General features: G+C 47.5%; 1 protein-coding gene across 3 annotated transcripts in view; it reads left to right on the top strand.

Moving 5' to 3' along the window:
* Positions 1–9,431, top strand: part of HMMR (hyaluronan mediated motility receptor) — a 45,293-nt gene extending 35,862 nt beyond the window's left edge. For all 3 annotated transcript variants that reach the window (XM_014578824.4, XM_006133601.5, XM_025189886.3), the window contains 3 exons: positions 131–307; positions 890–1,052; positions 8,471–9,431. In XM_014578824.4, coding sequence (XP_014434310.2) covers positions 131–307; positions 890–1,052; positions 8,471–8,490 — 360 coding nt within the window. In that variant the 3' untranslated portion in view covers positions 8,491–9,431. The remainder of the gene's footprint in view (positions 1–130; positions 308–889; positions 1,053–8,470) is intronic.
* The last annotated feature ends 3,517 nt before the right edge of the window (positions 9,432–12,948 follow it).

A 12,948-nucleotide genomic window follows, 5' to 3' on the forward strand; every position in this document is an offset into this window, starting at 1 on the left:
TCAACGTTTTCTTAAGGTTCAGTTTAAGAGGAACTAGAAGTGCTGAGGGCGTAGCTATTTTTATTAAAGGAATAGGCAGTGATAGCTCTTTTTTTTGTTATCTGAAAGATCTATTCAAATTCTATTTCAGCAACAACTAGATGCATTTGAGGCAGAGAAGAATGCTCTCATGAATGAACATGGTGCAGCCCAAGAAGAGTTGAACAAATTAAGTGATGCATATGCTAAGCTACTAGGCCATCAGAATCAGAGGCAGAAAATTAAACATGTTATGAAGCTGAAAGATGAGAATGCCCAGCTCAAACAGGTTTGTCACTGAAAAGAATGACATGTGTATCGCGTCCGGCTACTAAGCATCATCACCCTATTTTAAGATGAACCATCTCTATATGTTGACACTAAACATCTGAATTTATAATTTGAGTGTTTAAACTCTCAATCGGAGACAGTTGCCTCTAGCCTGGAGCTGGAATAAGCCACTTCAACTCCAGGCATAAATGTCTGGGCTAGTGTTTAACACTTCTGTTGCCAGATACCAGGTAGGAGATGATCGGTCTCGTGGGTTGGCCTGCTGCTAGACTTAATGGAGATATGGCTCCCAAGATGAGCAACACTCCTACCAGGCAGTCCCATTTAATTAGTTTAGAACTCTTGCAAAGGAAGGAGAGATGCATTATTGTGCTAAAAGACACTAATAGAGCTTTGTGCTTCCAGAATGCCACGTTCTTAAGTGTAGTTTCCAGCAACTGTAAAGCTTTGGTTTTTTTAGTTTTTACAGACCTCTCTTGGCTAGTGTTCAGTAACATGGCCTTATAGGTAACTGATTTATCCAGGCTTCATTCATAATGTTATGATCTCAACTTACACTCAAGTGTGTTTCCTACTTCAGGAGGTTTTAAAACTGCGTGCTCAAGTAGCTAAGGAAAGACAAGCACAGAGAGATCTTCAGGAGCAACTGTATGAAATTAAGGGTATCAGGCGCTTGGATCCTTCTAAAGCTTTCCAACATGATAGCAAGGAAAATGTTGCCCCCAAAACTCCTTTAAAAGAAGGTAAGTTTTGGATGTTGGTCAGACTGCATCAGTCTCCTGTGGCTTTTTTTTTCAGCATATGATATCAAAACATGGGTTAATTGAATCACTGTCAGGATGCTTTTTCTGTTAACCAATTGTAGCTGATAAAATTATACTATACGTAAAAATAGTAAATGCAACAATGAATTCCACTACTATGACTCATTAGGGTAATAGTGATTGCTAATTTGGCTCTTGAATCACTGAGGTCTGAGTATCACTAGTTCAGATCATGGGTAAGTGACCTCAATGACCTGAAATGATTCTTCAAATATAGTCAAAACAAGACTTCATATTATGTAAACTGTCCATTCTTCTTTGACAGACGTCCCTGTGGGTGCTCCACAGCAGGTATTGGTGTATGCCAGCACCTCAAACTGGATTCTTCACAGCAGTGCATTGGGGGTCTGTGCATACGCAGCAGGCGAGACACATGGGCAGTGCTCAGCATTACAACGCATGTGCAGCAACTCTCCCTTTAGTTCCTTCTTACCGTTCTTGGCTTAAGACGGAAGTAAGAGGTGCTTCGTTTTTTTTTTTTTTCGTTAATCCTGTAGCTTAATTTCAGCTATCTCTTCTTCAGTAACTTTACGCTATGTCCAAGTTTGTCTTCCTGGAAAAATAACTTGGAGGGAAAAAAAAGTGGGCTTTTTTTCCCTCCTACTTATTTTTCCTGCTGTTTTGCTGTTCATCCCACTTACAATGCCGGGGTCACTGGGCTTTAAATGTTGTTCAGCCTGTAATAAGGCTATGCCCATCTCCAATGGACATTCTAAGTGCGTGAAATGCCTCCAAGTCCCATATTCAGCAGAACTTCCAGCACTGCGCCAAACACGTGGAGACGGGGACCTCCGCCTGAAAATGATCGTTAGAAAAGGCACCACATCCCTGCTCTGACCTGGGCACGCAAGGCCCTGACAAGATGAGACCTGAAAAGGGGGGGAAAAAATCCTCAAAGAAATGGGTCTCTTTGTTACCACTCAAGGGGGTGCACAACCAAAAGTACTGAGGGCTGAGAGGCCACTCACCTCAGCACATGCAACACCTTGGGCATTTCCAGCACTGATCGGACTTGCTCCCAGCATGGTACCTACTGAGGCTACAGGCCCTTCTATGCCTGCCTCTCACATCTTGACACCCACTACAGGACTGAGCACTGAGGCCTATTGACACAGCACCGCACCAGCCAGATGTGCAGCGTGTCGGCACTGTTCCACCACCTAATGGTTTCCCAGCTACCTCAACACTGCAACTTGCATCAGTGCCAACCATAATCATACCCGCTCCAGTACTGATGGCCACGGTACCATCCACTCCGGCACCCAGGTACTTACACCAGAGAGACCTCACGGTGTCTTCTACGTTTAATTCTCCATTCCTCGGTACTAATACATTACCTCTATCGGCAACACCGAAACATGTCTCATCACCTATACTTTTATCCAATGATGATGGCGATGAAGAGGGACTATGTTTCTCATCCCAATTATTGCCTGGTACTGAAATATCTGTGCCTTCAGCTCATCCCAGTTTTAGGCACCCCATCGGCTTGAGCATTGCTCCCCTGTAGTCTACACCCATGGATGACACCAGCCATGCCTTATGGTGCACAGTGGCAATATTGGAGCCCATGGACTTATGGCTACAGAAAGAGACACTCAAAAAAAAAAAAACCATACCCAGCCTGTACCTTCTCCTCCTCCACAATCTCCATCACCGCAGAGGAAGTAGCAGGAAACAGCTGATCCACAACTTCGTGAGTCAGGCCCGGATAGATCCCTAAATAGAAATTCCTCCTCCTTGCTTGATGAGGTAGCCATGCCACTGCCTCCAACCATAGCTGATGACTTTACAGCCTTTCAGGATCTCTCTAAGACGGTTGCAGCTGGCCTTAATATCTGCCACTATTTTCCTGACCTACAAGAGAGTGGATAGGAAATACTGCATTCCCCCAAAAGTGTCAGAATTCCTCTTCACCCACCCCCAAGCTTTCTGGTTCTGGATGCTACCCATCAGAGGAACAAGTAGCATTAGTCCCGTTCCACTCCACCAGACAAGGCCAGTGAAGACTATATTTATTTGGCAGGAAAGTTTGCACATCATCCACATTGCAGTTCAGAGTTGCCAATTACACCACACTCATCAGTAAATATGATTTTTAACAACTGTTCAAAGCTCAACACCTTTTGAGGACATGCCCAAGGCCACAAAGCAGCAATTCAAGGCAGACATTGTGGAGAGACCTAAAATATCTTGAACAGTGCTGCAGGTTTGAGGGGGAGATTCTCTTTTCAGCTAAGAACCAACTTCACTCCATGAAGGATTCCCAGGTGATGTTCTGTTCTCTTCGTATCCACACACCTGCGACCAGAAGAAGGCAATGTAAATACCAAGCATACCCAAGACCAAGGGGGTGGGCAATAATTTTGGTAGGGGGACCATTTCACAAATTTCGGAATTGGCTGTGGGCTGACACGGAAGGGGCGAGGCCTCAGGTGGAAGGGGCAGGGCTCAGAACTACCCTGCTGGGTACAGTGACCTTATTTTCTGAACCAGTTGCAGCTAGTAAGAACGATTTAATTTAAATTCTGAAACAGATTAAGCGTTTTAACTTTCTCTGGTTAGTTTTTCAAGCTTCATTCTAAATAAAGTAAAATTTGTCCAACACAAAAGGTTTCAATATTTTCTTTGTTTATGGAAGAAGTGGGAAACCCTTTTTGGGTCTGGGGTCACTGTCCCACAAAAACAGTTGGGGACCACACAAGTGAGAAGCAAAAAAACTCCTCCAAAACCCACCAACACTCACTGATGTGGCCCCAACTGAGACACCTCACTCCTCTGGTGCCCCAACCTCACAGGGTGAGGGAAAGTGGGGAACTGAGGTTCACGGCTTCCTATAGACAAGATTTACTTTTCTGGGGTTCTAGAGTTAGTGGATTTTATAGACCTCCTTTGAGTCTGGGGTAGGGGCAAAAATATGGGGTACAGTGCATGAGAGAGGGCTGTCAGCAAGTAGGATAGGGATGGGGTGCAGGATCTGGGAGGAAGATGGGGTGCAGAAGCAGGCTGGGAGTAGGGTGTCTGGCCAGGAGGAGGGAGCAGAAACAAGGGAAGGTGCAGTGTGTGGCCAGGAGAGAGGATGCAAGAACAAGGGAGGGTGTCGAAGCAAGCTGGGGCTGCTCGGTCTGGGGGGGTGGGGAGAAGTGACTTCATGTTTCCTTGAAGCAACAGCTGCAGCCATGAGGTTCTGGCTGCCCCGGAGGGAGGCCTTGTTGCCGCGGTCCCGAAGGCTGGAGGCACCATGGCCACAAGCTGGAGGTGCCACTGCCACCGCCATGCAACCGGCTCCAAGGCACTGTGGCCATAGGCTGCCCAGGAGGCCAGAGGTGCCTGTACTGGGGCCAGTGGCCACAGGCTGCCCTAGAGATGCTGCAGCCTGGGGCTGGCCCTGGAGGCGACACTGCCATGGCTACAGAGCTGCGGCCAAAGGGTTTGGGGCAGGCCCACTCTCCAGAGGCGCCGTGACCACAGGCCAACCCCCAGAGGCACCAGAGCCAGCCCTGGTGAGGAGCCTCTGCCCCGGCGCTGCTGCCTCCTTCAGCAGCATGGGGGGGTGGCGGGGTGGGGCTGATCTCCTTCCCCTCCACCCCCCCCCTTCACCCCTGCCCTGGGCCTGTAATTGTCTTGTGGGCCGGATCAAAGCCCAAGACAGGCTGAATCTGACCCGCGGAGAGGCTTTTGCTCACCCCTGCCCAAGACCAAGGTATCCAGCCTATGCATATCAGCACCAGAAACACGATCACCAACTGCAACAGCAATGCAGTTGCAGCAGGCAACAGCATAGACTCGGAGTGGCACCAATAATCAGCTGCAGCAACCAAATAAGTAAATTTGAGCCTTTGGTTGGGAGACCGGAAATGATTGGCAGAACATCTGATAAATGGGTGCTTCAGATGATCCTCTCGGGATACACCATACCTTTCCTCTCCATCCCTCTCTCCTCCTGCCCCATTCCTCTTCAAGGACCATTCTCATGAAGCCTTCTTATTAGGAAGTCAAGCACCTCCTCCAACTGGGCACTATAGAAGTCCCATAGTAATTTCATGGGAGAAGATTTTACTCGTGTTATTTCCTCACACAGACTGGAGGATGGCATCCAATTTTGGACCTTAGAGATCTTAACAAATTTGTAAAGAGGCCAAAATTCAAGATCGTAAGGTTGACTACCATTATCCCTTCTCTGAAGCCAGAAGATTTGTGTTTTGTCTTGACTTGCAGGATGCCTATTCATGTTGTTGTTCATCCTGCTTATTGATGATTTCTCATTTTCATCTTAGGTATCCAACACTACCAATATATTGCCCTACCTTTTGGACTCTCCATGGCACCAAGAGTTTTTTCCCAAGATGCTGGCAGTGGTTATGACCCACCTCAGGAAACAGCATGTTACCATCTATCCTTATCTGGACAGTTGCCTCAAGGCAAAAACCAAGGATGATTTTTGTTGCAGCACTTACTTCATCAAGAATGCTTCCAATCGTTTGGGTCGATTAATAAACGAGTCTCTGTACTCATACTGACGCAATTCATTGGAGCACACCTTGATTCAGCCACCACCACAGCGTCTCTACCGCAAGATCAGGTTTTTAAAGATTCACAGTCTAGCTCTAAATCTGTGCCTCATGTCACCACACACAACTGTCTTGAGCTACTAGGCCACATGGCATCCTGTAATCCTCCTGTTCCAAATGATTATCTCTTCATGAGATGACTTCATAACTGGCTCAGGACAGTCTACAAACCAAACCTTCATCCTCTAACCAAAACCCTGTCTATTCCTCCCAGAGTAAAAAGTGCAGTATTATGGCAGACAAAACCAGAGAATCTATTCCTCAGCATCCCTTTCCAAACTCCAGAACCCACTGGGGTCATTACTATGGACGCCTCCCTTACAAGGTGTGGGGCATACATGAAAGACTCTACAACTCAGAATCTATGGACCCCAGCGGAACAGGCCCTACACATCAGTGTCCTCAAGCTCAGAGCCATGTGGCTTGCCTGTCAACTTATGTTTTCTAGATATGAGAAAAGAAATCAAATGTGTACCGCCCACATCACCTTCCTGTTTATGTAAAACAAGCAAGGCAGAGCATGCTCCCATGCCTTATGTACAGAGGCTATTGCCCTGTGGAACTGGTGCCTCACCCATGCTGTCTAAGTACATGTCACCTTCCTGGTGCCTTGAACCCCACTGCTGATGCACTAAGCAGAACTCTACCTCAAAACCATGAGTGGCAGATCAATCAGAGTTCTCGCAACCATCTTTGAACAATGGCGATACCCTTGGTAGACCTTTTGGCCATAAAGGTGAGCAAAAGGGCTACCTCAGAGATGCCCTCGTTCAGTGGAACCATCATCTACTATGTCTTCCTTCCAATTCCCCTTCAATTGGACAGCTCTCAAAATAAGGAGGGATGGGGTGAGGATCATTTTCGTAGCCTCTTGCTGGCCCCAGCAACCATGGTTCCCTTTCCTGAACAGAATGACTCTGTCCTCCAATCAAGCTTTCATGAAGTCCGAAGAACTTTTTTCCAACCAGTGCTCCAGGCTTTACACCCTCCATTTCTAACACTGCACCTAAAAGCCTGGTTATCTAGATGGCTCTCAGGGATAGAGCTACACTGTTCAATGCAGGTACAAAATATGCTACAGTAGAACTCCCTCACCTCAGAAGACATACAGGAGCAAACGGTCCCATTTTGTTCATTGCACTACTCCCTGCAACATAGGTCCGGATATGGCCCCATTACCGGTGATATTGGATTACTTATTGCATTTTTTAAGCATTCGCATCTCTCCATCCACTTGGCTGTGATCGCAACATTCCAGATAAGGATTGATGATGATGATACCGTTTTTGCTCATTCCATGACAAAGCGATTCCTGAAAGGCCTACAAGTGTACCCAGATGTAACCATTCTACATACACCATAGAATGTATATTTGGTGCTAAACGCCCTCACAAAACTGCCATTCAAACCCATGGCTACATGCTCGCTTCTCTACCTGTTCCTAAAAATGGTAAATACATCAGCCCAGTGGGTAGGGGAAATGGCTGCCCTAAAGGCAGACTCACCCCCCCCCCCCCCAACACCATCTTCAAAGATAGTGTCTCTGAGACCTTCCCTAAAGTCCGTTTGTCTTTTCACATCAACCAGACTATTTACTTACCCGTATTCTTTCCCAAGGCTCATGCCAATACCTTTGAAGCACAAATGCATACCTTTGATGCACTTTTCTTTAACCTCCCTAGAACAAAACCTTTCAGAGTGTCCCCAAAACTCTTCATTTCTATCGCAGAACACAAGGGTCCACAGATATCAGTTCAAAGATTGTCATACTGGGTCTCAGACTGCATTAAAATGTGTTACCATTAAAACCAGTTGCCACCACCTACCTTGATTCATGCATACTCCTCCAGAGCAGTAGCCATGTCAGTTGCTTACCTGCACAAGGTCCCTATTGAGGACATACGTGCTGCTGCTGCATCATGGACCTCAGACCAAACCTTTGCCAGGCACCACACTTTCTCAGGCTCCCCTTCCAGCAGAATGGTGAAGGCTGTTGTGTCTAGTTTACTTAATTGACCCAGAGTCCCTACCTCCATAGGATACATTGCTTTGCAGTCACCTGCTGTGGAGCACCCATGGACATTTCTTGAAGCAGTTTCTCACCTTGAGATGTGTGTCCCTGTGAGTGCTCCACTACCCTCCCTTCCTTCTACTTTGGACCCCTATTTTTTTTGAACAGATCAGGTTTCTGGGTAGAGAAGTAACTGAGGGGAGGGTGGCCATGCATGTGCAGTAATACTGAGCAGTACCTGTGTGCTTTGCCTGCCACACATACGTGGCCCTCAATGCACTGCTGTGAAGAATCCGGTCTGCAGCACTAAGACATACTGACACTTGCTGTGGTGCACCCACAGAGATGCCCATCTCGAAAATCAGTCACTGCTAAAGGTGAGTAATCGCCTCTTTGTGGAGAAGAACAGAAACATAACTTAATATGGGTTGGCCCTCCCCTGTCTAGCACCCATGGGACCTGACTAGTCCTGAACAAGGGCTTCTGCCAGATTTGAGAGGTCAGTTCCAACTCTTCCTTCCCAGCTCTAGTTGTCACCCCCCCCCCCCCCCCCAACCTCTGGCCTCCTGGACTGACTGCTCTTACCCACCCCACTCTGGCTCCTAGCCACAGGCCCTCCTGTTGGCTGGATCAGAGTCTTCTTGTTTTTAGAGGTTCAACCTGTAGCAGGAATTTAATGTTTCAACAATGTCTTGGATAATTGCACAGTAGTAGAAACACTTTATCAGAAACTCACTGCTGCTTTTCTATTGCAGGCAACAGGAACAGGTGCTAACTTGCCCTTGGTTTCAAGAGGATCCTGTTTAACTTGCTGGGAAAATCTAAATGTTTCATAGTAGGGTCAAGGGACCACTTCTATATTTCAAAATCAAAGATGGAGGTTGCACAATGATGGGTCTAGTAAGGATCCTTAAGGAAAAGGCTTTCTCAAATAGATCAAATTATTACCTAGGGGTTTCGAATGACTGTGCCCTGTAAAGGTTCTCTGTTCAAAGCCTGCTACACACTAGCACTCAAATATTTGGCATGTCACTTCCTAGTGTGTCTCAATTGTCAGTTGAAGAGAACAAAATACCAGATGTTTTTAAAAATCTGTGTGCCTCTATGGCCATATAGAGCAAAAGGTATTTAATTTAAATTCAAGAAATAAAGGGGTTTTACATATGTCTACTGCACATGATTTTTACACGTTAAGCTAAACTTCTTCACTGAATGCTTACTGATGCAAGCAGCATTTTGAGACTGAGACTGGTTTGTTTCACATGTGACTCCCTAAACCACAAACGTGAAATCTAGATTGCAAAGTTGATACCTAGTCAATTCCTGGTAGATGCCATGCCATGTAAATCACAGTTGACATTCTAATTGACATTCTTAGAGGTCCATGACTGAAGCATCTTGCACTGGAAGTCTCTGGTCAGCACTGTCTGTGCCAATCAGAACTTGTTTGATTGCTTGTGCTCCTACATTCTGATAAGCATCCATCTCCAGGTATGTCAGTCACCTTTAATGAATGTTAAATTCACCTCTGTTAACACTTGACTTAAAAAAAAAAATCTGTCTACATAAATTCAACACATTAGGAAAAACAAGCTGGTCTTTTTATTTATATGAATGACATGGGCAGTAAGAAAAAATAATCTAAATGTTTTGTTAAAATACACTGGATAACATGTTATAAGGGCTTATGGTGAATAAAAATTGCTTTAATCTGAAGTTCTAAATCTTAATTTTAAATCGCATGTGCACGCTCTTTCTCTCACGTCATACTTAAGCTAGCTGTGCCCTCTGTAACAGACAGTAAAGATTATTGGAATCTATAATGCTAACCTAAATACTCCAAACTTTGGAATACTTAGTGTTAATCCGAACACTAAATCCTTAGTTCAGATTAACTTTGGACTGCCACATGTAGCCACAGGCAGTCAGTTCAAACAAAGGGGATTTAAAAATGGCGCCCGCCCAGGAACATGCAAATGAAGCCCAGGATATTTAAATCCCGGGCTTCCTTTGCAAGTTCGAATGCCTACATTAGCCACCCTAGATCGAACTAGGGGGCTAGTGTAGGCATACCCTAAGGTTCTGCAAGACTATTGGGGGGTTTAAAAGTTTTTTCCAGTTACAAACTAACAAAACGTGGATGGTAACCCAACTCCATTCATCTGAAGAAGTGGGCTGTGCCCACGAAAGCTCATGATACTATCCATATGTTTTGTTAGTCTCTCTAAGGTGTTTCAAGACTGTTGTTTTTTTTAGATCATTCACGAGTGTCATACTGTGGGAGATGTGGGGAATATTTGTAGCTCATTCAGTTAGGAAGTATATGTATCTCTCTTGTGTTCCTGGCTTACTGTTGGATATTCAGCCCCCTGAAGTTTTTGTATCTCCTTCTCTCTTCTCCTCCCCCCACCACCTGAAATGTGCAGTGATTTTACTTTCAGGAGGCCTGAGGAAGAAAAGCCAATGTAGATACAGATTCAGGTCCTAGGCTCTTTCAGGCTAGAACAGTGGTCTCCAACCTTTTACACCCAAGATCACTTTTTAAATGACAGACCAAGCCAAGATCTACCACCCCGCCCCTTCCTTGAAGCCCCCCCCCCTCTCTATTCTCCTCCTCTCCATCACTTGCTATCCCCAAACCTTATACTGCTGCTTTAATAAAAAAAAAAAAATTCTGTAGGAAGAGGTTTTTCCAACATTTGGCCTGTCTAGACTGGACCAAATGTCAGGGGGGAAAAAAAAACCCCCCTTCTTTTGGAAGCCACCTTATTCCTTGTGGAAAGAGGAATATAGGGGTGACCAAAAGAGCCTGTTTGGCTCTTCCACTAAAAAAGCGGAAGAACAAACACAACCCTGGATGCAGAAGAGTTTTTCTGGGATATCTCCAGAATCCTGAAAAACTCCTGCAGTCTAGCTGGACCTTTGCTGTGTTGAGACAGGATGTGTAGTCTCTGGGGTGGGAATGAGGGATTTGGGTGTGAGAGGTGCAAGCTCTGGGAGGAAATCTGGATGCAGGAGGAGGTGGAGAAGGGGACAATGGCTCCGGGAGGGGGCTCCAGGCTGGACAGTGTTGGGATACTAACAGCAAGCTTCCCGGGCTGAGCGCAGGGCAGCTGGGCGGGAGCGAAGAGAAGCGGCTTCCTGGCCAGCTGGCCATGGTGCTTAGCCAGGGTGCACCAAGCTCCAAGTGGGCTGGTGCAGAGGAGAAGCTGGCTGGCCAGCTGGCTGTGGCCTTCAGCCCGGAGGAGGCTGAACCACACTCCAGCTGATCAAGCGGCTTCCCTTCTGTGCCTGCCCACGTGGAGCTTGGTGCACCCTGGCTGAGCACCATGGCCAGCTGGCTGGGAAGCCACTTCTCTTTGCTCCCGCCCGGCTGCCCTGCGCTCAGCCCGGGAAGCTTGCTCCAACACAGCTGGAGCTAGACACAGCCTCCCTGGGCTGAGCGCAGGGCAGCCGGGCTGGAGAGAAGAGAAGTGGCTGCCCGGCCAGCTGGCCATGGCACTCAGCCAGGGTGTACCAAACTCCACATGGGCAGGTGCAGAGAAGAAGCCGCCGATCAGCTGGAGCGCTGGGAAGCCTCTTTCAGCTGAAAGCCACAGTCAGCTGGCTGGGGTGTTTCAGCCCTCCTGATCTCCCAGCTCCCACAATTCCTCGCAGCTACTCACCTATGTTGTTGCTCGGTGAGTAGCTGCTCCTCAAATGAGGAAATCTAATGTAAATGTACTGCGCAGGCACGCAGTTCAGAGAGGGCTCAAGAGCTACTCTTAGAGCCCCTGAGATCTACCGGTAGCTCACGATCTACTGGTTGGTGACCACGGGGCTAGAACAAAGAACTGTCAAAAGTTGGACAGACCTGCCAGAGCCTTCATCTGGCATCTTGTAAGATAGGAGAGTGGGGGGGAGGGGGGTGCGCATGTGCGCCAATTTGTTTTCATTCTCTGCAATGATTTTTGTCTTAAATGTACTAGTTTGATGTCTGTCTGGTTATTGGCAAACCTAAGACCATGTGTGACAGTCACATCATACTTCCTAATATGATTACATGTGGCTAAAATTCTTCCATCTCGATCAGTGGTGTGACCGCCCTCTTCCCCCCCCCCCCATACTGGTGTCATGACCCCCAAGACATCCATGACGCCCTTGGGGTTCACGATCCGCGGGTTGCTCACCATTGATCTAGATGCCTGGTGCAGACAGAGGGAGGTAAGTTATTGCTTGGACAGCTGTGACTAGAGGTCTGAGCCTGGTGAGGGAGTATTCTCAAATAGACCACAAAGGAGTTAGAGGTGCAGTTACTTCTGAACTGAGAGTGTGTGTTCTTATCCATTGTGTGCTCAGAAATTAATAAGCTTTTTGTTGTTGTTGTAACACGCAGTTCAGCGGGGCCTGAAGTTCTGTGTTTAAGTTACAATGGGTAACTCCTATTGTTACAGTCACCATTGGATCATATAGCTTAAGCCCATGGTCACCAACAGGTCAATAACAATCGACTGGTTGATCCCGAGGCCTCAACCAGTTGATCATGAGGTGTCTGCGCGCCCTCTCTTCCCTCACCCTCCCCCGCCGAGAAGCCCCACTACCTACCTCCAGCGAAAATGGAGGTAGTGCCGGCTTCCCATGGGTAGACGGAAGTCCCGCAGCTTAGCGCCACTTCTGGGGGTTCCAGAAGTGTGCTGAACGCTCTGCCGGGCGCGCTGCGGGAGGAGGTGTTGGCCCCGGAGGAGGAGCATGGTGACTTCCCAGCACCAGCGCAGGAGGGGTGAGTCCGTCCCTGGACAGGCGCACGTGGGGTTTCTCTGCCATGGAGTGCGGGGGTGTTTCGGGCCCCGGGGCAGGCGTGCGCGGGGTTTCCCTGCGTCACGGGGGAGTCAGGCTTGGAGGAGGCACACGCCGGCTTCACTCCCCTAACTCTGTCCCCGCTCCCGTGTCCCTAACTGCAAAAACCTGTCCCTGCTACAGAAACCTGTCGTCCTCCGCGCCCCTGCCCTCCCCCAGCACCCTATTCCCTCTTCCCTTGCCCCCTGCTGCAGAACTCTGTACCCACTGGCACCGGGAGGGGGATTGGAGGAGGTTTTTTTGCATCTCACTTGTGTGGCCCCAGCTAACTTCTCTTGGATCAGTGACCTGACTCAAAACAGGTTCCCTGCCCTTCTCAGAAATAGACAATGCAGAAACTTTTTGTTTGACATATAAAAAGGAGTCATATAAAAAATGGAAACTAGGACAACTAACA

This window comes from Pelodiscus sinensis, chromosome 16 (assembly GCF_052426305.1).
Source record: "Pelodiscus sinensis isolate ZL-2025 chromosome 16, ASM5242630v1, whole genome shotgun sequence".
NCBI lineage: Eukaryota > Metazoa > Chordata > Testudines > Trionychidae > Pelodiscus > Pelodiscus sinensis.